General features: G+C 18.8%; 6 protein-coding genes across 6 annotated transcripts; 2 read left to right on the top strand and 4 right to left on the bottom strand.

Moving 5' to 3' along the window:
* Positions 1-215: 215 nt before the first annotated feature.
* On the top strand, positions 216-824 carry MKS88_004042 (uncharacterized protein; the record flags this gene model as incomplete). The annotated part of the gene is made up of 2 exons (XM_067217187.1): positions 216-450; positions 625-824. The coding sequence occupies 2 exons, from the start codon at positions 216-218 to the stop codon at positions 822-824; spliced, it is 435 nt and encodes a 144-aa protein (XP_067071641.1).
* A 9,191-nt stretch (positions 825-10,015) lies between these two features.
* MKS88_004041 (uncharacterized protein) lies at positions 10,016-10,664 on the bottom strand (the record flags this gene model as incomplete). The annotated part of the gene is made up of 2 exons (XM_067217186.1): positions 10,016-10,444; positions 10,578-10,664. The coding sequence occupies 2 exons, from the start codon at positions 10,662-10,664 to the stop codon at positions 10,016-10,018; spliced, it is 516 nt and encodes a 171-aa protein (XP_067071640.1).
* A 3,944-nt stretch (positions 10,665-14,608) lies between these two features.
* On the bottom strand, positions 14,609-16,306 carry MKS88_004040 (uncharacterized protein; the record flags this gene model as incomplete). The annotated part of the gene is made up of 6 exons (XM_067217185.1): positions 14,609-14,720; positions 14,760-14,802; positions 15,187-15,271; positions 15,331-15,397; positions 15,467-15,573; positions 16,262-16,306. The coding sequence occupies 6 exons, from the start codon at positions 16,304-16,306 to the stop codon at positions 14,609-14,611; spliced, it is 459 nt and encodes a 152-aa protein (XP_067071639.1).
* Positions 16,307-19,108: 2,802 nt separating this feature from the next.
* MKS88_004039 (uncharacterized protein) lies at positions 19,109-19,725 on the top strand (the record flags this gene model as incomplete). The annotated part of the gene is made up of 2 exons (XM_067217184.1): positions 19,109-19,204; positions 19,333-19,725. 2 exons carry the CDS (start codon positions 19,109-19,111, stop codon positions 19,723-19,725), a joined length of 489 nt encoding a protein of 162 aa, XP_067071638.1.
* A 1,845-nt stretch (positions 19,726-21,570) lies between these two features.
* Positions 21,571-22,632, bottom strand: MKS88_004038 (uncharacterized protein; the record flags this gene model as incomplete). Its single annotated transcript, XM_067217183.1, has 1 exon — positions 21,571-22,632. One exon carries the CDS (start codon positions 22,630-22,632, stop codon positions 21,571-21,573), a length of 1,062 nt encoding a protein of 353 aa, XP_067071637.1.
* Positions 22,633-22,856: 224 nt separating this feature from the next.
* Positions 22,857-23,948, bottom strand: MKS88_004037 (uncharacterized protein; the record flags this gene model as incomplete). The annotated part of the gene is made up of 1 exon (XM_067217182.1): positions 22,857-23,948. The coding sequence occupies one exon, from the start codon at positions 23,946-23,948 to the stop codon at positions 22,857-22,859; it is 1,092 nt and encodes a 363-aa protein (XP_067071636.1).
* Positions 23,949-27,076: the final 3,128 nt, after the last annotated feature.

Genomic DNA, 27,076 nt, shown 5'->3' with positions numbered 1-27,076 from the left:
TCATTTTTATTAAAATTGCTACGTTTATCTTTTTAAAATGAATATGTCATTTTAATATTCATGTGGTATAATATATTTTAATTAAAGATATCTTTATTATCCATTTTCGTGTTTTTTTTTTATTTTTATTAATATTTCTTAATAGGATGAATTTATTTTTTTTTTCAAATCGTGAATATTTCTTTTTTTTATTTTAGCATACCTTTTGTAAATATATGGATGAGAAAGACATTATTGATGAAAAATTCTATACAAGAACTTGTCGTTTACTAGCAATGAATAAAAAGAAAAATTATTTAAATGTCACATGGAAAAAAGAAAATATTCGAAATAATGGAAAATATGAAAAGAAACATATATCTAATAGTGAAAGTGTAACCAAAGGAAAAAATAAACTTCGAAAGAAATGTACATCAAATAATTCAGGAGGCTGTAAACAAGCTCGGGAAAGTAAATCTTCTGTATGAAATAATGTAAATAACTATTCTGATAAAAGAATGTTAGACAAAATATATTATAATAATGTACTTAGATATAGTAGAAATGCTGATTTTAAGTTTTTAAGAAATAGTATACAAAGAAAAGTTGCTGTATACATTGCTTTATTTATCTTCCACTTAATAGTTGGAATATCAGGTGCTATATTTTATCGTTTTATAACTTCTGAAAGAGAGGGGATAAGTGTTTCGTATTTATTTAAAATATTTTCACCAATATGCATATTATGGATTATAGTTTTAGTAGGGCTTTTTTATATTTTTAGAAAAACTATAAAATATGGAAAGTTATTACATTTAAAAAGTAATTTTAATTACACAAAATAAACTTATTTACTAAAAATAGTACTTTATAGTGATTAAAATCTACAGTTTTCTAATTGATTTATACAACTAACAATTGTATCTATAATTTCATGGATTTAATAGGTAGACCTACAGGTAACGGGGTTTTTTGATCCGCAACAGTAAAAAGTTACACTTTCAATTTTTTTTTTTATTCGCATTTTATTTTAAAATATTTTTTCATTTAAATGAAATATTTTAATATAAATATTTATTTTTGTATATAGCAATAACTTTTTGAAAAATATATCTATCTTTATACAAGTATATAAAAGCACAGTTTATGCAATTTTATTGATATATATGCCAACTTATATTTGTAATTGTAAATAAAATAATGTTTGCTCAACTTTATATTATTTTAGTTTTATTTACTATTTTCTGATGTAATTAAAAAATGTATGATTAGTCTTTTGAATTAAGAATAATCATGTAATGTTTTTTGTTTGAATGTAGGATATGAATGCATGTATATATATGGTTTTATATAGATTTTATTATTTTAATTTTTTTTTTTTTGTATATAAATAATAAATGAATTATGATTTGAACTAAACTCATAACAGTACTTTTTTTTTAATTTAAAAGATAAATGTGTTTTATAAGAAATAAGATTAAATATTAAAAAAAGAAAACCAATGAAACCTATTGAATTAGATCAATAATGTAATTTTAGTTAATATATATAATAATTGATTTTTTTTTTTTTTTTTTTGTTATATTTTTATTATTTTAAAATAACTTGTCTAATCAATAATAATATTTTTTTTAATAAACAAATGTGTATAGAACATTTATGTCATTTTATATAGTAGAAGATAAATGATAAGGAACTTTTTTATTTATTTTTATATTCTAATTCTGTTAAAAAATTTTATTGAATTATAAATATTTTTATATTTACACATTATTTTACTGCACAATTTATGGTTAATAGCAGGTTCCACTATATAGTGTAACATAGAATATTATTTTCAATTTTTATTTTAAATGTTTTTTAATGAATCCCATTATTATTATTTATATATAAGAAAAGGAATATATATTTAGTGAATAAAATTGATTATTTTATATATGTTTGTTCTACATTTTGTTATATATGTTTATTGAATTATACATTTTATAATAGGAGCATTAATTATTTTACCTTTATTTATTTATATATATATTTATTTTTCTGTTATCCTTATATTAGTTAAATGTATATAAACTTATGTATTATACTAATGCGTTAAAAACGTTTTGAATGTGGTAGATTAATCATAAAAAAATTAATATTAATAAAGTATTATAGTAAAATAGGAAAAAGTATATTGGAAAAAATCACTAGATTAAAAAAGGAGTTTCAGTCATTTTCGTGATTAATTAAGATATATATGTTTTTGTGGTGATATAATTGTATGTTTCTATTAGTAGTAATAGCTTAGTTGAGAAGAAATAATATATTTATAGTAAATATCCATTTAAAAGGGTTATTAATGGAACAAAAGAAAAATAAAGTTTTGTGTGAAAATACGTGTAATATACTAGCATTTAATTTTAAACAATATATTGGAATCAAAAACGTTATACGTCCTATAATTATATAACATTAGTAACATTACTGATTGGAAGAAGTATAATCAATTATTATAAAGCACATACTCAAGATAAATGAGTATTGTGTGTGATATTATATATAGGAGAAGTCACAGAATATAAATATTCATATACCTAATAATATTACACTTTTATATTTTATACATTTAATCAAGGGCAAATTAAATATTACTAGCTTTAATGTTCAGGTTATTTCTATGAAATATTTTGTATTTGTTTGTATTATTTAATTTTTAGTAGAATTTTTTTGTGAAGGATTATTAATTTTGTGCATTTTTTGGTTGCTATATTGAATAAATTACTTTTATAATTATCTTTCTATTATTATACGTAAATAATTTTTACTTAATTATATAAATATATTTAATTATTTATGATAAAATATACTGATGAAAAAATAGAATTTCTATTTTTATTTTTGACGTAAATAAACAAATAGATCTATACATATTTCTATTAAATATATAGTAAAATAAATTTTTTTTTAATAAATATATATATTTCGAAGCATTCTAGAGAATGTAGATTAATTTAAATACTATCTTAAAATAGAATATTTATGCTTTTGTAATTTATTTAATAATATAACTAATAAACTGCTTTTTTTACCAATTTTTATGAGTTAAACATTTTTTTATTAGTAAACTTTTTTTTAAATTATTAAAATATGTCTGTAAAAAATAAGAGATTTTAAAGGATATTAAATAAGCATTTTTATGGATGTTGTAAAATACGTACAGATAATATTATGGAATAAAAATATAATTATGCTAAATTTTCAATTTCGTAATTCAAAAAAACTCCTTTAAATATAATATATGTGTTTTTTTTAAATTATAATAAATTTTTTTTTTACATATAATAATTTATTATTATTAGTCGTTGTGTTATAATTTAGATGTTATAATAATAGTATATAAAATAATTTTCTTGTTATATGAAATTATAATATATTATAGAAATATTAATTGTATAAGGATTCTCTTAAATATATTTCTGTAGTAGTATGTAATTAAAAACTCATAGTATATTTTGAATTTTTTCAATATATTTGCATTAGAAAAATTAAAGTTTTCATATTACTAAATTTCTTTTATTATCATTATTTGTAACTTTATTTTATATTTGCTTTGTTGTAATATTATATGCCTATAAAAATTTTTGAATTTATTGAATTGCATGCTTGCTTTTATGATAAATTTATTTTTATCTTCTGTTTTTCAATATATTAATATTTCTGTATGTATATGTTTATCCATTTTTTTAAAATGAACATATAAAATATAAAATTTGTAATTTTTTATGTATGACATTAGATGAGAAAAAATTATATTTAGATAGATATACAAATTATAATAATGCAAAAACATTACGAAAAAATATAACCTTAATTATTATAGTAAATTTAAAAACATATGTCAATTACGAAATTATTTGTAGGAATAAATTTTATTTTGTTAATATATATCAGTTTATAAAAAAACTTGTATTTTTTTATATGGAAAATGACCTATATTTTATATAATTATAAATATTTTCCTGAACTTTGTATACTTTTTCTATTATTTTTGTTTCTACAATAATTAATGTTATTTAACTAAAGAGGGAATATATAAACAAAAAAAAAAAAAAACATATAGAATTAGATTTATTACCTGGAAGCAATGTAAAATTTTGTGATTGACTTCTAAAAGTATATTAGTACATTTTATATGTTATGTATATTCCTTAAAATAAAAAAAAAATAAAAAAATGATCACTGGATATATAATTTTTTCCTTTGATTTTAGTTTATTTATTGTTTCTCTTCATATTATTTTATTTTATTATTTTTTTTTTAATACAATAATCCATATATATATATATTTTACTATTTCATTTTTAATGTCATTCTTATATTGTAAAATTTAATATGAGCTATATCTATATACATATAATGTATTCTGTTTAAAATGTTAATAAAAAAATCAAAAATAATATAAAATGTTTATTTTATAATTATGATGTTTTAAAATATAGTTTATATTTTTATTATCCTATATACAAATGTATTAAAGTGTTTTACAATGAAAGAAAAATTTAAGTTCCTCTTTTTTATTAAAATATTTGTATTTAACTTTTTAATTTAGGTATTCTATTACAACAATAATATGGTATTATAATAATATTTCCTATTTATTTTGGTGTCACTGTTTACTTTTAGGAATTACATTTTCAAGTATAGAAATACATATACTTGTAAATAATAAATGTTTACCTTCTCTTTTTTTGTGTAAATGTGGTAATTCTTTGGATAAAAAGCATAATCTAGATACCTACTAGGGTTTAACAAATAATAGACATCTATCAGAGTGTTCATTGGACATAGAATCAACGAGAAATACATCGTTTGACGAAGGTAACACTGAATTAATGGATAAAAAGAAAGATATATCTAAAAATGTCAATGATCTTAAATCACGAAGAAAAATAATAAAAGAAATTTTATTAAAAGAAGAGGAAAGAAATATATTATTAATCGGAAAAAAATTTATTTTGCTTAATAAAATGGATTCATTTCTTGAAAAAAAAATATTCAATGAATTAGTTTGCATAGGTAAAACGAAGAATAACAATAAAATTGAAAAAAAGGCTGCAAAAGGAATGATACATAAATAGGTTTATTTAGAAGTTATTCCATTCGTTTTGGTTTTTCTGGTAGGAATAGTATGCCTAATAAGCTTTTATGTATTAGAATTATCTACAGAACGTCCAACGGATTATATTTCATTATATTATTTACTATTATTAATAATTTCAGCAATTTTAATATCCGTGATTTTCTTATCTATATTAGCTTTTATGTATACGTTCATCAAAGTTGAAAAATTTGAAAAATCAAAGGCAAAAAATCGTAAAATTTGCTATAAAGTTGTTAATCCTTTTGGAAAAAAAAAAATTAATATGAAATAAGAAGTTATGTAGTATATTAAAATGTTATATATATCCATGGCATGCACATATAATTACTAAATTATTGTAAAATCACATATATATATAATTATTTTAATATTAAGTATAAAATATGAATTATTAATACTTATTTTTACTATTTTATTTTTTAATTTTGCATTTTTTGTAATTGTATGAACGTAATATTTTGTTATAATATATATGCATATATGAAATATATGTATATTGAATAAATTTTCCATAAGAGTTCATTTAATATTATTTACTTAAATTAATAGAAAATTTCTTGTTTTTATCATTATAATGTATGCAGAATTTATTTCCGTTTGATTTACTTTTTTTAGTCCAGATTGATAATTTAGTGACCTAAGCGAAAGAAATTTGTTATATATTTAAATTAATTGTACATACCTTTTTTCGTATTTTATAAAACTAAAAGTATTTTTTTTCTTTTGGTTCTTTTAAAAAGAAAATATAATTCTTTTTTTTTATGGATGATATTATGATAAATATATCACCATATATATTTAATACAAAATTTTTTTAAATATATTTTTAAATTATTGTATTTTTAAAATATTATAATATAAATATATAATAAAGAAAGTGATTTTAAAATGAATTATATGGTCCATTTAAAATTTTTAGGAATATAATTACCTGTATGTAAAATAGAACTATGTATATTTAACATTTTATTTACTTAAAATATGCTATTCTTTGGATTCTATAAGAGTCATTTAAATATACATTATAAAGAAATGACATAAATATATTAATTCTGCTTTTGATATTTTCTTATTATTAAATATTTTAATATTCTTATAAATTATTTAATTTTATATATATTTATTTTATATTGCAACGTATTATAAATAAAACTTACTTTTTATACTAGAACTAATTTAATATTCCATAGCGCACATTTAACTAGAAATAATAAATATGTTTAGGGCTCTTGTATATATTCATTTTCTATAAAACACAATGCATATTGTAATTGAAATTTTATTTTAACTTTTTTCATTTTGAATTTTTAATTTTATATATGGTATTTATTTATGTAGTAAAATTTGTAAAGTAAAACATATATGCACATATATATAATACGGTAAAATTAAGAACAAAATTTAGAAAATTACAAAAAATTAAGTAGTGTCTTTATATTTATTAGAAGTATGAATAATACACTAAGCACTTTTTTATTACATAAATTTATGTTAACTATGAATGGGTAAGAAAAATAAACATTAGTACCTCTTCATTACAGAAGCCCATGAATTTATTCTAATTATATGAAAATGCTCATGAATCATCAATATGGAATAATTTTTATAATAAGGATTTTTTTTTTTATTCTATTGAACATGATAATAAGTATAATACTATAAATTTTATATATAAATTTATATCTAAAATCTAGATATACTGTAATATTAAAGGATATACAAAATGATATGCAATAATTAAAATGAGTGAATATTCTGAAGTAACTAAATGACAAAATGTAGAGGCACATGAAAAGTTTACATAATGTAAAAAGCGATACTAAATTTCAAAAAATTTTATTTTCATCTGAATGTATATATAATGAATACTATGGAAACGAAAAGGTATAATTCTACTAGAAACCTGTGGAAAAGAAAAATTTCTTTTTAATTTTATTAATTCTTTTCATAGAATTGTGTTACTTTATATTACACTCATGGAAATATTTGTATTTTTTCTATTTCATAGAGTCAAAATGAAATAAAGTGATACAATTACTATTAGTTACCATCATAATGCACTTTCGTGAAATATTTATAATTATACAATAATTTTATATATTTTTTTCATTTATCATATATCGATATTTTTAATCCCCTTTAATGTTATGTACATAAAAGAATTTTAATGGAGAAAAAAAAATTAGGTACAGTGATAGAGAAGAATATATTTATGAATAATTAAGTAATGTTTAGGAATATGCTCACTCAAATAAGAACATGAGGAAAATTTATATGGATATTCATGTAAAAATAACCTTATTTCAATGACAAAAATAGTAGCTATCAGTTGAAAGTAAAAATTTTAAAATGGTTGTATAATGGGTTAAATATTTAATTGTATTTATTTGCAAGGAACAAATATTATTAAAAATCTTAAAATAAAGTTATATATAAAATATATTTTTAATTTTTTTTTTTTGAATAATGTTATAATTTTATGATTTTTCTTATTTATATATATAATAATGTAATTGGTAATATTTTCAATGTATTGTTTGTTTCTTTTTTTTTTTTGTCTTTTTTAATTCTTAAGTAATAAACTTTACTTAATAATATTGTATACGAAAATATTTTTCTTATAATTTATTGTTATGTATTTATTCTTAAAAATTATTTATTGAGTATTCCATAGATAATATTATGAATAAGTTTATTTTGTTCTATTTACTATTATAGGAGCATTATATTTACGGTATAATTTTCTTCTAATAATTTTTATGTCAATAATTCTATAATTTTGATCGACACTTGTTAAGTTTTTATTATTTAGTTTATCATATTTATTAATTAATTTCTATGTACAAGTAATTTTTATAATACATATTATTCAGTGTTCCAATGAAAATATTATAAAGTGTAATTTTTGCATTAGTGGTCTGCATGAGCAATATATCCTATGGTATGAAAGCTTTCTTTTTAATATATATAAACTTATTCATGGATGTTTTTTATATATTCTCTGGTTATTATTTTCAACATCTTCATGTTCAATTATTATTTTTCATTTTAAACGACTATATAATCACGACTTTATTGGAGTTAACTGTATAAAATGATTATATATGTATTCTTAAAAATATGATAGTTTTTTGCTAGTAATTTTTTTCTAAAATATATGACATGAAATATAATACAGTAATAACATTATAAAGTATAATTTTTTTTTACCTTATGTAAGAAAAATAAGATGAAAACTTTTAGTAATACAACAGTTATTGTTAAGCAGGAAACAAGTACATAACTGTTTTTAGGTGCTAAAATTTTTGGTACACAATAACATTCAGTTACATTGCGTATTTTGTCATAATATTCTTTCTTAAAATTGCTTAATTTCTCACTAAATTCGTTAATAATATTTTCTTCGCATTCCTTGCAAGGATTAATAAAAAAATTCATAACATTTATTAGGATGTTCATAATTTCTTATTGATGTTTTATCTTCTTGAGAAATAAATCTGTTAATATCCTCATATAAATTGTATAGACCTATATATTTTATTAAAATATCAGGATCAATTTTTTTTATATAAATATTTTATATATTCGTTTCTTTTTTGATAAAAGTTGCTGAAGTGTACTAAAACAATCATAATAATTATGAATAGGTTTATTATTTAAAATATAATTCAATTATTTATAAGTATTTTCCATTAAATGCATAGTTCTCATATACATTTATTAAGTGTCCATAAATCTTTTGACATGTAGAGTTACAAATATTATGATCAGTAAATTATCCAAATGGTGGAAAAGTAATGGTACAAAAATTAGAAGTATTTTCAGCATATGGTTGAGTATAGGACTCGAATACTTATTAGTATTTAAGAAACAATTCCACAGAATTATGCTTAAAATAAAAAATAGTAATAATAATAATACAGAAACTAATGCAAAAATGGTTAATTATTGGACGTGAAGCATTTTTACTGTTTATGATATAAAAGAAGGAATTTTGTATATATGTGTTTTTTCCCTTCAATGAATATATATTATCAGAAAGGTTTAAAATTTACGAATAAAAAATATTCGTATTGGGTAAAAATTATCGTAAAATTAATTTAAATATTTAGTTAAGACCCCACAATATTGCGTATATTGTTTTTTTCAGAAAAATTATCTTTAATTTACATATAACGAACATGGATGCAAATTCACGAAATACATTCTACTAAAAAGGATAATTATAAAACTTAATAATGTTATATATTTACAAATACACACTATATATAGAAATACAAAAAAAAAAAAATTAAATAAATATAATACAAATCTCAGTAAAACAAATGCTAAAAATACAATTTTGGTAAAATAACACAATCACAAATACATGTATACTTCCCAAATATATAAATAAAAAAATATGAAGTAGAAAAAAAATAATTTAAATATTTACATTTTTTTAAAGAATTTTTTAAAAATTAAATATATTAATTAAAACAAACATATAAATGATCTATTTAAACTGCTTCATATAATAGTAACACTAGATGGATTTATATATATAACAATTGAATATAAGAGAACTCATGTACCGAGTATATAATAGGAGAATTTACGTACTATGAAATGAATTAAATTTTATGTACATTAAAATAAATGCTTTAGATTTAATGATGTCCATAGATGATTCATTAATATAACACTAATAAGAGTACAGAAAATATTTTTACTTATTTGGACTACTTACTCGCTTCATTTTTATTCAATTTTTTATGTGAATTTAAAGTAGAGTTTGCATATGATATTAAATCAGATAAAATTACTTCATCTAATGAAGGTTCTAGGTATGGGATGTATTGAAATGAATAATGTGTTCCTGCTAACATTGGAATAGTAAGCTTAAGCATTTTTTTAGTTTTGGGGTTCAGATAAAATTTGTAAAAAATTTTTGTATTTTTCATTGTTAGAATGTCTCCGAGTTTTTAGTTTATTTTTATATTTTAATTCTAAATAAAATAAAAGAGTATATATATATTTTGTTATTTCTTTTTCTCTTGAAATATATTCTTCTTCGTTTTGATTTGCATTTTCTTTTAATTTTTCATATAATTGTGCAAGAAAATAATTAGATACTGTTGAATCATATGTATTTAAAATGATGTCCAAATATTTTGATGTATCTATGCATCCCATAATTTGGGGAAAACAACCCTTTTTTAAATGTTTTTTTCTGTCTTTACAACCTACATATCTTTCTGTACTTAATAATCTACTTATCCCTACATCTAAGGTATCATTTGCATATATCTTCTTATTCCATGTTTTTATAGAGACATTTGTCTAAAAATTTTAGTAAATATTTAATATTTATAAAAATATTTTCATTTCCATATGAGTAATATATTAGTTTTAAAATGAAAATACACGATTAAAAAGAATATATAGAAATTATTAAATGTAATAATAATTCTACCTCATAGGCGTCCTGGAATATCCATATTAATAGGGAAAATAAAAAAATTTTAATAAGTAAAGTTAATTTATTTGAATTTGCCCTCATTTCGAATTTATTTATAGATGCCAAAAGTTATGTGATAATTGAATCTTTGGAATATAATTTTTTCGATAATACTAAATAGAAGATTTTTTATAATTTTGTTTTATTTGCTTTGTGATACTTTAAAATATTAAAAATCCTACTTTTAAATATAATAATTATGTGATATTTTCAAATGTAGTACAAGATAAAATTCGTTTAATAAAAATATTATAGTAGTTTTTCTATGCAAAAGTATTAATTAAAATGATGTGAATAGAACAGTTCCTGAAAAAGCATTAAAAAACAGATTATTATGTGATTGGAACTAGAGAAATTTATAAATAATTTATTTCATAAAAATTTTGTTAACATAGTACATAAATATATTGATAAAGCGCTTCGTTGTTTTGTTTATTAAAATGGATAAAATATAATAAAATTATTAGACATAATATATGTAACTTTTCTTTAAGATAAATATAATTTTTATTTTCTATATTTAATTAGAATAATAAAATATATAATAAAGTTATCTTAAGTCTTACATATGAAAAACTGCTTTAAAATAATTTGCAAAAAAAATATTGATTATAGAAAAAAAATATATATATGTAATAATTATAAATTAATATAATTTACTCACTGTACCTGCGGATTTATACAATATCAGCATAATTATATAATTTTTTAATAAATATTCAACTGTCTGTTAATAATAAAATATATATTATTTGTGTCTAATTTTAGTGTTATATTCTATAAGATAAATTAAATAATTATTTTTTTAATAGAAATAAAACATATTTTTATTCATTTTTTCTCGGAATTTAGTGATTTTAATATTAATAAAAAAAAAATTTTTACAGCATATGAAATAATATTAAAAATAAAGATATGAACAAGCGAAATTTATTTTTAAAAATTTTTTCAGAAAAAAAATTATATTATTAAAAAAAAAAAATTAATATAAAATAATAAGTAATAAATATAATTATTGTAAAAATGTTATAATATTTTATTACACAAAATTAAATGAAATGTTATTTATTTTTTATACAGCTAATATTACTTTTTTTACATTTTAGAATAATGAAAAATGCACTTGACATCATAGAAAAATGGATTTTCTCATATAAAATTAACAAATAATAAAAATGAAAACTAAATAAAAAGAATTAATATATATTAATAGTAATAAAAAATTGTTACTTAATGTTACATACATTATTTTTATAATATAACATAAAAATATTATTAATTTTTTTTTCATATTTTGTTAGTATATGATTTCGTAATGTTTATTGTAGAAATATAAAAATATATAACGTTTATTAGATATTTTATCACTCTAATATAATATATAATGAATATGTTATGATCGATTCTTTACGCTGGTTATGTTTATAATAAAGAATAAATTACTATTTTTAACTAAAGTTTTCATTTATACATAAATACATATGCCAGTTTTTAAAATAATTTTATTTTTAAAAGCGATAAAATTATTTAGTATGTTAAAACAATTTTTATTAAGTTTTATAACGAAGTATTGTTAACTATTTAAAATATATTTATATTTTTATGGTGTATAGATATATTTATTTAATGGATTTTTTCACGTGAAATGCAATTAATATCATAAAAAAGGAGCCTTAATTCGTATGTGATTTAAATTTACAGATTCTTCATATGGGTCTTATAGAAAAAATTGCTAAAAATGGTGAATTATGGCTTAAGAGTTTTTTTCTATTCATGAATTATATATATAAAATATGAATTAATATATTAAATTTTAGAACTAGGGTTTTAAATTGAAGATTATTTTTATTTATAATACATATTTAACATAATGATAATTAAGAAGTTATTACATATTCAAACAAATATGCATGTGATAAAAATTTATAAGTAGTGATACTTTAAAATAAAATATATAAGAAAAGTTTTAATGATTTGCATTTTAAATATGTTTACTTATTATATTATGAGATGGATACATTTACAAAGCTTTATTTTATAAATTTTAAATTATCTAAAAGGAATTCAAATGAAAAATTACTAAATGAAGAAATATGTAATAACATGTAGTTTATTATTTTTTAACCAATGTCATTATATACATTTCTAATAAGTTAAATTAATTCTCATATATAGCTTAAATAAATAATGCTCATAATAAATGAACGAGCTATATATATTAGAAATACATTATACTTAAAATGAAATAATGACTGATTTTTGTGAATTCAAGTAATTTGTAAAATGTTTATATATGTAAAAAAAAGGTATATAAAATTACATAGATAAAACAAATGCAAAAGTAAAGTTGAAGGAATAATAATGTTATAATTTATTTTTCTATTGTAAATGTGGTGTATGAAATTATTCTAAATTTATTTTTTTTAAAATTCCTGAAAAGTTACATTTAAGTTTTCTCTAATTTTTTATGTAATAAATATATTTAATTATAAAAAGTAATTTAAGTTAATTTCTTCTTTAATACCATACAATTATATAACATAGAATATAGTAAAACTGAGCAAAAGGAAAAAAATTAGTAATATATTATTAAATAATTGAAAATTTTTTTCGAAAAATAAACATGAAATTTTAATAAAACTATATTTTACTACTTTTAAATATTTTATAAACTCTCATTTTATATTACAGAAAAATAGTAAATAATGTAGTACATATTAATAAATTTTCCATTTTTCTGTTTCTTTACTTTATAAATAAAAAAAATATTATATAGACATTAATAAATATTTAATTATTTACATTAAAGCTAATTCCATTTTTATGGTTATCTTTTACAACTAATTTATTAACAATAATTATATTTTCCAAATTTTAAAAAATATTTTAAAATCTTCACATTAGGTGTCATAAATAGATATACAGGAAACAACATATCTTTTTTATGCAAAAAAAAATATATACTCATGGATGATAAGTATATGATAATGTATATTTTTACAAATTCAAAAATATAAAATTATGAATATAATATAATATTATTAATTAAGGGTATTATAGCCTAGGAAAATAAAATTATTTATTATACATATATATATATTATACTTTTCAATACATTAAGACAAAAAGAAAATACAGTTATTTATTTAATATAGTATTTGATTAAAAATAAATTCATTAAAATTTATATTAGATTATATATTGTAAAAAGTGATATTCACCATAACATGTTACTTTATATTATATTATGAAAGAAAAATAAGTTAAGAATGTAATAATTTTTCTTTTTAAAGGTGAGTTAAAGATGTTTTTATTATAGCTCAGAGTAAAAGGAAATTACTCTTAAAGAAAACGTAAAAAGAATTAATATATAATTTACATACAATTAAATAAATTCTTTTGTAGAGTACAAATCTTTTCTTTAATATTATTATTTTGGGAGCCTGATTTTCAATATTCTGTATTAATTTAACATATATATATGTATAAAAGACGTTAATATGCATTTATTATCGTAACTTATATACTTATCTTAGAATTTTACTGATAAAATTTGTTATTACAAATTCAATTAAAAAAAATTACTTAGAATTCCGAGAATTAATATCCTAATAATTAATTTTTTCTTTATATATGTATTAATAAATTCCTAGTTTTGTTGATTTAAAGATTAATATAAATTTTTTGTAGATATCCTTGAAGAAATAAAAAAAATTATGTGTTAAGTATATCTTTTAAAAACTTGAATATTAATAATTATATATAACTTTCGTTTATTTCTTTTTCATTGCTCATTACGTTACTCTTCTTAGTTCCCTTATTATATCAGAGTATATAAGAAATATCTTTCATGTAAAACATATTTTTTATCTTAAATATGATCAGATTATATTTTCAATTTATGCCTATGAATTTATATGTTTTCCTCATTTTTCAACAGTTTTGTCTAATTTATCATCATTAAATGTGAAATTTACATTTATGTCTTATTCACTTATCCAATCATTTATCTCCTTTCTAAAGTTTTCTTCCCCTATATGATCAATATTTTCCCTATATACTGAAACAGTTCCTTCAACATTATGTTTTTTGTTATTTCTGAATTTTTCACCAAAATTAGTTATGTTTTCCATTCACTTATGGAAATATCCCAGTATGACTGACTCTTTTTTATATTTTCCTTTTTTTTGAATTCTTGTAATATCATCATATGTAGGAATATACATAATTTTGGTAGTAACCGTTTTATATATATATATGTATTATTTTATAATTTTCTTTATTATGAAATCCTTATGTATTTATTAATGATAATTTTTTTTTTTTTTTTCTTCATATTCCTATATAATATTGTGTTATTCTTAAATCAATTCCATAGGGAATTCCTGTTTTAAGTAGTGTTCAGTATACTATAACCTTTATTGACATCCACTGTTTCCATGTATCTTTTTCTGTCTGTATAAATGGAATATTCTTATTTCCATTAGAATATTTCTAATTTAATTATTCGATTTTTTTTATGTGTTCCTTTTCTTTCTTCCATTAATTTTTCAAATTATCGAACCACTATACTTTTTTAAATTTCTCAGGAATATTTCTGCTTTTATACCAGCTAATTTTATAGAATTTTTTGGTTTTAAATATAATTCCTACAATTAATATTTTTTATTAGTTAATGATTAGTTAAATTAGGATATGTGCTATATACCTCTTTAATGAACTCTTTTAAGCACACAGATAAAAAGTCGTCTTTATTAATTTCTCCTTCTTCATTTCTGCATTCTCTGAGTTCTTCTATATGTATTTTTACAGTAATTTTTAATTTGTTGCTTTAAACATTCGACGAATTTAAGTCTTTTATTATATAGTTTTCATTTATTTTTATATTTTTTATTATTTTACATGGCATATTTAATATTCTAAGTGATCGTGTTTTAAAATCTCTTTTTCCCTATCAGAATGTGAAAGTAATAATATTTCAATAATTTTACTTATCTTCTTTTTAACTTTTTTGTTCTTTTTTAAGAGTTCTATTATCGTGTACTACAATATAAAATAAATATATTTATAAAATATATTACTACAATTATCAATACTTATTACATATTTTATTAGTCTAATTAATGAAAATTTTACTTTTCTATTATGACTAGTGATAAAATATATTCTTATTAATTTTTATAATTGTTTTTATATATATATGTATATATTATATGAATTTTTTTTTTGCAAAAAATACTACATATTCTATCTATGTTAATCCATAGTGCTAACGTTAATATAGGTTGTTTAATTAACAATAACATATTATTATTTTATTTTTATCACTTTATTAAGATATATACTTTTTCATAAAATAAATTCCCTTTATTTCTATGTATTTTTTTCGTTATGCACATGGACTCAGTTGAAAGCACCTTTTTGTATGAGAATTTTGTAGTTTCCCTCTGAACATGCTTATATAATATTACTTTGAAATATTATAATTAAAAAAATTATGACAACTTTTTTTTTGTACATTTTTAAAATTTATTCCATTTAACTTGTTTAATACTTTATTTTAGTTGAACATATATAATTATTATTGAACATTTATAAATTATAATTTTGTACAGTATGATATATTATATAATACTTACTGTTATATGAATAGTTTTATCATCTTTATAACCATTTATTAGCATTTGCTGCTTATGTTTACCAATACATTTCTAAATATTTATATTTTTTTATTGTATAATGCGAAAAAATTCAGATAATTTAAAAGGTTCAAAAAAAAAATAACATGTATATAATTTCAATAATATTACAGTGGTAATTAACTCTCATAAAAGAGTGACTATAGTCAGTTGTTCAAATATTTAATTCGAATAATTTTTATTGTTAGAAAAAAAATATGTAAAATATTAAAAAAAAAATGTTAATGTAAATCATGGAAATAAGGAGGAAATTTCATATTTATTTTACTTAGAAGGTGTCTTTTCTTAATATAACAGCCTAAGTGACGATTTTACATTAATTGGGATTCATTGAAATTGATTATAATCCTGTAGAATATTGAAGAATTTTATGAATGATACACGTTTGGACCTGGTAATATGATTTTTACGAGTAGCATATTCATTTCTAAAGTTTTTTAATTGATTATATATATTATTTCAATTTTGTAGAACAATTTTATTTATGAAATTATTACTTAATGACTCATTTGTTTTCTATATATATGAAAATTATATCTGTTTATTGAAGTATGCAAAATCTTTAGAAATAGTAAATTATGGAATTTTTGACTAATCTTATAAAAAGGAAAAATTTGGAAATATTGTGTAATAGTAGAAATCAGAAATTCAGGTTTCTCTGTAAATTATAATTAAGCCATATTAATAACACATTATATTGGATAAAAATTGAACATTTTAATTAATATATTTTTTATATATATTGCAATATATAGCTAGTATATATGTGAAAACAATATTTTGAAAGTTCGATTTTATTACTATTTTATATTTATCTTGTTTATTTGAATATTTTAAACATTAATGGCATTTTTACTATATATAAAAAAGGCATAGCATATGAACATAAAAACATTATAATGATAGGTATATGTAAAAGAAAATCATTGATATATTATATATACATTTAATAATGAGTAAATTGTAGATTTTTCAAGGATATTAAACTATATGTTTATGATTTCTTAATTTAGGAGTATCGTAAATAATTTATCAAATATTCGTTTATTCCTTAGAAAAATATCTCAACAAATTTTTAATAAACTATGAATATAAGTAAATTGAAATGGCTCATTTATAAATAAACCTTTAACAGCATTTTAATTATATATCTTTTATTTTTCCTAATTTATTATCTAATTTATATGAATAATATTAATATAAAAATTTTAAATGGGATAATGCTTTTTATATAAAGATATATTTATGGTACGTAAAAGATAAGATGAATAAAATGTTGGATAAACTAAAAATATATAAGAGTTTTCATAAATGTTACTACAATAATAGATATATATTAAAACAATAAAAATATGGTAATATTAATTTTTGTTATTTAAAATTATATATATTTTTCTCTTTTATAATTATTTATATAGAAGTTTACACCCTTTAAGAGCAATAATATAAATTTTTATTTCACAAAATTACAATAATTTGTATGTATATAATATTTTTAAAATTGTTTGATTCATCGATATAGCTATAATGATCAGAAATATTCAGAAATATTATGATTTACATACTACAGATATATTTAGTAAATATCATATATTTATACATTTATGGCATTATAGTATGGTTAGCTTGCAAATTATATTTACAGAACTATATATTTATAAAAGAATATACAAAAAACAATGTATTCGTTATAAAATTATAAATAGAAAAATTAGTATATCATATAATTAGTAGCATATATCATTATATATTCTCATTTCTTATGTATATATTACATATTATATATTATTAGTAAATTCATTTCAGTTGATATATATTTAAATAATGAAAATCTGTGAAATATTTTGCTACCTCTTTTGTTTTTAATCTCTTGTTTTTCCCTTTTTTTTTTTCTGTTTTTTTACTATGTTAATATTTCTTGTAAATATATTTATATTTAATTAAAAAAAATAAATAATTTAAGTAAATAAATAAATATAAATGTTTGTTATTTAGAAATAATCGTATAAATTATATGTTAATACAAATTATAATTGTCAAAAGTTATGATACAAAAATAAAAAATCAGTTCTTTGTCACTATTAGCGTAAGCATCTCTTGGTTGTTTAGGTAATTCCGTATTAAGTCATTTTTTTAAAAAAATTATACACTATAAAAGGTTTTACATATTTATGGAGGAATTAATTTACGTCATATAATTAGTATAATATAATTTTTTTTTTTCTATTAATATTACTATTATTATAAAAATTAATATATTATTAAAAATAAATAGCTTTTCAAAAATGCAAAGTCTATATAACTAAAATTATTAATATGATAGTGTTTTAAAAATTGGTAATTATTATTTTAATAAAAGAGGAACATATTTCTATATGTATTCTCTACATTCCCTAGAGTCTATAAACACAATACTAATAAATATTAAGAAATTATATATTTTTTTTTATTTTGAAAATAATTAACAGTATATTTTTTTAATCACTGTATTATATTATGTAATTAAATTGTATTTCATAAATATTTGTGAATGAATTCAAATTATTTTATTTTAATGAAAATAATTTTTTTTTTTATTAATATTAAAATAAAAATTATTTAATATATTTTTGAAGCTAATTAACTTTGTATATGTGGCAAAAACTATCATTGCTTATACCTTAGTGGTTCTTTGAAAAAAAATAAAAAATAATAAAAAATAAAATAAGTAATTATAGTGTTAATTAACATTAGGCATATTATATTATTATTATTTTTTTAGTTTTCGAATGAATTAGAATATTAAAGATGTATACATTGGATACAAAAAACATGTTAGTCCTTTTTATAAAAATTTCAACTTTTGTCCTTTTATTTTGGATAAATCCTTTCAACATGAATGCGGTATAATAATATAATATAAAGATATTTATTATTATTTACATTTTTCGTGTTTTACAATTAATAATGCAATTTTTCGCCATTAGATTATATATTCAATTAAATAATAAATATTTTATTTGTTCTTTTAGAGTATGTATAGTAAATCTATAGATGCGCTATGTAACATTGGTAAAATATTATATAGAAAAAATTATCGATTACTAGCAAAATATAAACAAATAAATGATTCAAATAATGTATGTTTAAACAAAATCATTCCTATTAGTGGTGTGGACGAAAAAAAAGAAATATATAATAATGTAAAAGAACCCAAAGAAAGAAACAACAAATCAAGTAGAAAATTATTGAATAAGGCAGAATTTTATACAGAAGTTATAGATTATAACAATGGAATGTTTGACGGAAGGCATTTCCATTTTGAAAAAAAATTGATAAAAAAAAAGGATCATGATAATTTTCTTGAAAGAAACAGGAGAATTAGCGATGTAGCTTTAAAAAAAATAAAATTTAATCGTATATAAAAACTTTTTTTATGAGTTCTCAAACAATAAAATTTTTAGTAATTTAAAACACATATATATTAATAGTTATTTTCTATTTTTATTATTATATCAGGTTTAATTCCGTAATACATGAGAATAAACCTTAATTGTCACTGTGATTTACAGGCTCCTAAACTAAGTTATATGTGATAAAACATTAACGTGGATAAAATATATTTTAAAGAAGTTCCCTTGTATATGTATTTTATATATAAAATATTAATTACTCTGTTAACGTGTGAAATGAAAGTTATTTAACTTATACGAATAATAATATAAAACTCAATGTTTTATCGTTAATACAATCTTTTATGAATTTTTTCTGGAACTAATAAATAATTCAAAGGAATATTTGTTAATATTTTTATATAAATAATAAAAATAAAATAAGAAATATCAATATAAAGATGATTTAATAGATAATTCATAATAATTATAATACCTCTAATAATATATTACAAAAAAATAATAAAAATTCATATATGAATAAATATTATATATTTCTTTTATAGACCTCTGAAAATAATAAAGATACATTATATATATATATATATATATATATATATATATATATGTATATATATGTATATTTATCAATATATGAGACGACAAATTAAAACTATAGTAATTTCATAATTGTCTTTTAGTATTAATTTAACAAAACTGATCGTAGTTTTTAGTTATTCAAAAATATTTTAATATTTTATTTTATATAATAGTATATCTTATATATATAAGATAATGGTTCTCTTGGAATATGTATATATATATATATATATATTTTATACATATAGAATATAATATGTGGAATATAGTAAACTATTATTAATTAAGTGTATTTTAACTCTGAATTATACTAATTATTTATTGTAAGTATATTATTACTATATTTCTTATGAATCAAAGAAAATTTATGTTATATTTGTTAATTACATTTTAGGTAGTAGATTCAATAATATTTTTAAGAGTTACATATAATATAAAGTTCTATTTATAATAACTTATTTTTTTTTATATTAATATGAAAGAAAAATAAATTATTAATGAATGTAATTATTCTTTTTTTTCCATAATGCATTAAAAATTATATTACTATTAAACAACAAGTATACAATTATTTTTAATGAAAAACATAATATTATATATCTAAAATATTTAAATATTAAATTACATAAAATAATAATAAACATATTAATTATTTTAAAAAATCGAAAAAAAAATTAACGAATAATATATTATGTATATATATAGATGAATTTTTATGTAAAGTATTAATCTATGCTTGAACATTTTAATTTGGAAAATGAGATTACCAATATTAGTTAATGTAATAGTCTATCATATATATAAAGAAGAAAGTATACATCTTAAATAATTAAGTTATAACTTCAATATGTCTTTTGATTTCTTTGAAAGGATTTATTTATTATGAAATATAACGGAAATATAATTTTTAGAATTTCATAAATCAATATGCTATTATTTAATATATAAAAATAAATTTTTTTTTTTTTAATATATATGAATTAAAATCTTGCTATACTTATTAAAACATGCGTTAATATTGCGTTCATATGTAAAATTTTTAAGAAATAAAAAAAATTATATAATCGGAATAATTTTTAAATATCTTCATTTCTACCGTTATGTTCCATGGTTCATTGTTCTTTTATATTAATTGTTACGTTTTTTTTTGTGCTTGTTTCCTTCAAATATATAAAACTTTAAGACTTCAGTTTTACAATTATCTAATATCTCTTGAATATGGTTAGAGAATACTTTGTATGTACATTTATCAATTTATAGGAACGTTTATCTTATAATTTAATAAAAATTTTCTAAAATATTTTCATTATCTGTGGAATTTATATCTGTATCATCTTTTTTTATCCAATCTTCTAGATCCTGTATAGGAATATCTTTATTTTTATAACTATGCATGTCCAAATTTTCTCTATTCTGCAGTACATTTCCTTTAGATAAAAATGTATTTTCTGTAATAGCTGATTTCCTATCTGAATGTTCTAATGTGATCCATTCATTTATGGAACTATCCATATAGGATTCCCTATATTCTATATGCTCCTCTTTTTTGCAGTCTTCTAATACCATTATGAGTACGAGTATACACAGCTTTTTTAGCAATTTTATTTTTATATATTTATTTAATTCTTCATAACTTTTTTTTTCATCCATTTCTTTTATATTAAATAGTGATTCATCTACATATTCATCTGTTATATTCAGGAATTCCTTTGCCAACCCGTTAAACCAGTCATGTTCCAAATGTTGTTCTATAATCTTACCCTTTTTTGATATCCACTGTCTCCATATATCTTTTTGACATTCTATAAAAGGAATTTTATGATTTTCATTTGACAATGTTGTTTTTAAATCTTCACTTATTTTTAAGTAAGCTTGTTCTATTTTCCATTCGTTTTTCAAATTACTAAACCAGTCTTCTTTTTTCAATTTTTCAGTAAGATATCTATATTTTTCTATCCATTTATTCCATATGATTTTTTGATTTACAGTATCATTTATATTTTTAGCATTTACCATTATATTATCATTAGTTAAGTTAGTGCTTATTCCATATTGCTCTTTTGAGAACTCTTGTAGGCATATTTCCAAAAATTCTACTTTGTTGGATTCCCATTCTTCATTTTTATATTCTTCAAGTACTTCCATATGTACTTCAATAATAGTTTTGCTTCTTTCCTTTTTCCTTGATATGCTTACATTTTTGTTTATATTGTATTCATGTATTTTTATATTTTTTACAATTTCTTTATCATAATACATTGGATGTTCCATGTGATTATTTGTTAAAAAATCACTTTTTTTTTTAGAAAGTGAAGGTAGTAGTATTCTGAGAAATTTCATTTGTCTTCTTTCTATCTTTTTTTTTGTTTTAAACTTTCGTATTAAAGCAAACTATGGTATAAGAAAAACATTTTCTAAAGTAAATTATTACAATAAATAAATGATTATCATATTTTTAAACTTTTATTTTTATATTACCTTAATAAAAAGAGAAAGAATGAAACTAATTATTAAACTTATTAATATAGATGATATGTATTTATTACTCGGATTCACTGCTGAACCTATAGGTGTATTATATATATATGTATGTATATATTTTTTAGTATGGTTATTTCGAATGTATAAATATAAGTATCATTAGTAATATCTGTAGTATGAGGAATTTCAGGAGGACCATATGCTAAGGTATTAGTTGATACTTCAGGAGTTGATGGAGTATTTTTACCATCAGAAGATACTTGTGTGTCTTGATTAACTGGATGAGGTAATGCATTATTATCTGCTGATACCTCTGCATTATCATGACTTTTAGATGTTTCTAATGGTGTAAATCCTGAAGATATTATGTCAGTAGCTTCTTTAGTTGCACTTTGCAGGATTGAATCTTCAATTTCCGGAAGTTTTGAAGGAACTTGTACTGAAATATGTTGTTCATGTTCAATTTGAGGCTTGATTATAATTGGCTCATCAGCTTCTTGTTGATCTTGAAATTTTGGCAACATATAATCTGCTTCTTGAGTTTGAGTTTGTAAACTTTTATTTTCTTGTTCAAGTAAATGTTGAGTACTTTCATCTAAATTTACAGATAAGCAATCAGGAAGCTCTTTAAATGTATCATGATCCAGTATGTCGCATAATTGTTCTGGAATTTGTTTATTTCTTTTCTTTTTTGGAATTTCTTTTTTGTAACAATTTTCAAAGAGGCTTTTTCTTGTTTCGAAACTTTTCTCCATTTCTTTAATCCAATTATTATACACTTTACATTTCGTAAAACATTTATTTTCACATCTATTTGAGTTTTTTTGTTTTAATAACTCTATTTCTTGTATATCCTTAGTTTTTTTTTTACAGAAATCTTCTTCTTCATATTTTAATTTTAAACGTTCTTTATCATCGTTCTCTAATATCATAAAACATCCACCATGTTTAGTTAGACCTTCAAAGTACTGCTTTAGCCGGAATTTTAAGGTGGATTCCCACATTCGCGAACTTACGTATTCTGGTGGAGATTTATTTTCAATTAGATAATCAGCCAATTTTAGGCATTCATCTCTAAACATTTTTTCATTCATATTTTTTAAGGAATTAGTTGTATTTTTTACGTGAATTTTAATAGGGTTAAATTTTCTATTCACGGATGGTTCAAATCCCATTGAACCTACAATTGTTGAATACTTGATTCAAAATAATTATTAAAAATTAAGTAAGTATTAATTTTCACGTTAGTTTTATTATATTTTATAATAAATTAATAATTTATGAATAAATTTAACAATTTTAAAAAATAATGAATATTACCTTGGGTATACAATTTTCCATAATAACTGAATATTTATTCTTTAGTTTGTTGTAAATAAAAATCTTGAAGAATAATAATAGTGTATATCTTATATTAATTGTTTTTTTAAAAATTAATATGTATTAATATTATTTTAAAATTTTTTTCGACGATTAAATTTGTATTAGAAATATAAATTAAATAAAAATATTAACATAATTTCTGTGAGATTTTTATCGCATATTATTTTAAATACATATGGAACAACTTCAGATATATCTTAATTATGTGTTGAGATTAAAAGACCGTTAAGTATATATTAGAATAGGAATAGCATATTACTTTCACTAATAGAAAACCCAACAAAATAAAAAATAGAATTACATACAGAATACATCAACAAGCTATATCAATTTTTTGTATAGAAATATTATTAATCTATGTATCGAATTTTTTTAACTTTTTTTAATACCCTTATAGATGTATAAATATTATTACCTGTATTAATTTAGATAATTCTTTTTATAATTGTTTCTTCCGAAAATAAATAACTTATAAACCAAATAATTATTAGTACGGATACTATGTTTTTTACTTATTATGATGTTTCTATTATTTTTTCTCTATTGCGTATTATGATATTGAAATTATCTTGCTAATAGTTTTTTATTTCTAATACTTTATATCTGTAGACGAGAAATAATAATATATAAATTATACCATATCATTTCTATAGTTGAGAAGAGTACAAAACATTATAATGTACCTATGAAATCTAATACTATATGAATAAAATTTACCTAAAAATTAATAATTTATGGTACATATTATGCTATAGAATAGTTTTAAATAAACTACCTTATTATATATATATATTGTGTATAAATTTATTACCATTTTTAAGTAGATATGATTTCATTTGGAATAAACTTTAATTAATAAAGTACATATTAGATATATGAATTACTAAAAAACTGTTTAAGTGCTTATTTAAAATATGAAAAATTATTAGAATATACTTGCAGAAGGTTAATTATAATGTATATCTAAAAAAAGTAAAATAAATTATAACTACGAAATAGAAAAAAAATAATATTATAATTTCAAGTAAATATAATAATATATTACATTAAATAATACAAAATTATTGAAGTATTATAACTATTTTTCTTTAATTATTTGCATATATATTCTAATAAATAGAATAAAAGGATTTTTTTTTTATTTTTCCTTTTTTTTTTGAATTCCTTATGTATATGAAATTATCGTTTTAAAACTATTATTAATCATTATTTTACCATTTAAAATGAAAAAGTTAATTATTATTTTATAACATATTTTAAATTATTAATCTGTAAATTAAATCATAGAACTATTTAAAGGTATTACTGGTAACATAATTCATTGTTTTATAATGTAGATATATTATTTCTTATTTTAAAGCTTTTTTTGAAACAAGCATATAAAAGATAATGAATAAACAAAAAATTAAGAAAAAATATATATTAAAAAATTTTAGTAAATAATTTCATAGCATTAGCAATTGAGGTATTTTAATTATATTTTATCAATCTGTTATATTAAAGAATTATTAATATTATTTATTTGTAATTTTTCAATTTATTATTACTCAAAATTCTTTTTTTTTATCTTTTCTTTTTATTTTAATACCTTATATTCCTTCGCATTATTTTTAAAACATATTTTGATTTATTATAATGTACCTGGGCACATACGTAACAATAAATCATCATTGTTTAAAATATTATATATTTAAAATATCTCATTTGAATATATAAAATATATGGCGAACATAATATTTAATAAATATGTAATAGTGGATGATTATGTGGCAAAACAAAAGAAAATATAAGTTTCTGAAATATTTGAAACTATATTGAAAGAACATTATTATTATTGTTATGAAGTGTATATAAAACAATTTTTTTCTTTTGTTTTTTTATTTTTTATTGTTTTATATATGTATGAAATATCTCATTGCTGTTGATGTATATTTTAATTTTACATTTTTAATATATAATCAAATTTTTAGCATAATATTGCAGTTTGTACATCACGTTTATTTAAAATAAATGAAAGAATAGTAAATATTATTATGAATTATGTGATGTTTCTCCATAGTACGATGATTATTTTATTTATTTATTTAAAAAATAAGTTTTAATGTCAAAATAGATATATTAAATAGGTGAAATTTTCATATAAAATAAACTAATGAAATTCCAGTATGCATATATATATATAAATAATATTTTATAAAAAATACTTTTAACAGGAACAGTATGCAAAAATATTTGTATTCTTTATGTATTAAAACAAACCTATTAATAATTATAAAAAAAATATATTCGCAATATTAATTATAATAATCTAAATACACTATACTAATGTTCACTTAAAAAAATATTTTTCATCTAATTGAATAATAATAAAAAAAAAAAAAAAATAAAAAACAGTAATATATTATTATATTATTATATTTTTAATATATATATAATTTTGTTATGACAGCATTTACGGAAGAACTTATTTAGTTTTTCTTAGGTTTTAGCACAACTAGGTTCTCTAACGGTCTTACATATAGCTGATGTTCAGAATGAAATACTTATTTATCCATTTTTATATATTCATAATAATACAAATGTAACTTACAAGAAAGAATAAAAATAAACATTGTATATATTGAAGTTCGCTTGAACATTTACATTTAAAAATTTTTTTTCCATTTTAGTAACTATCACTGTTCCTATATATTTTTTTGGGATGTTTTAATAAAACAAAATATATATATTTGACTAAATAATTCATGTTTTTTTATATTAATAAATACTATAAAAATGATATAATATACTTGTAAAATATTATATATTCTCCTTATTGATTATATATAATATATACTGACTGCGATCTTATATTTACACTTCAATAAAATTTACATGTTTTTCACATTATGGCGTTCTTATATTTACTAAATAATACGTA

Source organism: Plasmodium brasilianum, chromosome 12, assembly GCF_023973825.1.
Source record: "Plasmodium brasilianum strain Bolivian I chromosome 12, whole genome shotgun sequence".
Taxonomy (NCBI): domain Eukaryota; phylum Apicomplexa; class Aconoidasida; order Haemosporida; family Plasmodiidae; genus Plasmodium; species Plasmodium brasilianum.
The sequence above is the reverse complement of the archived record's forward strand: the minus strand, read 5'-3'. Positions and strand labels throughout refer to the sequence as shown.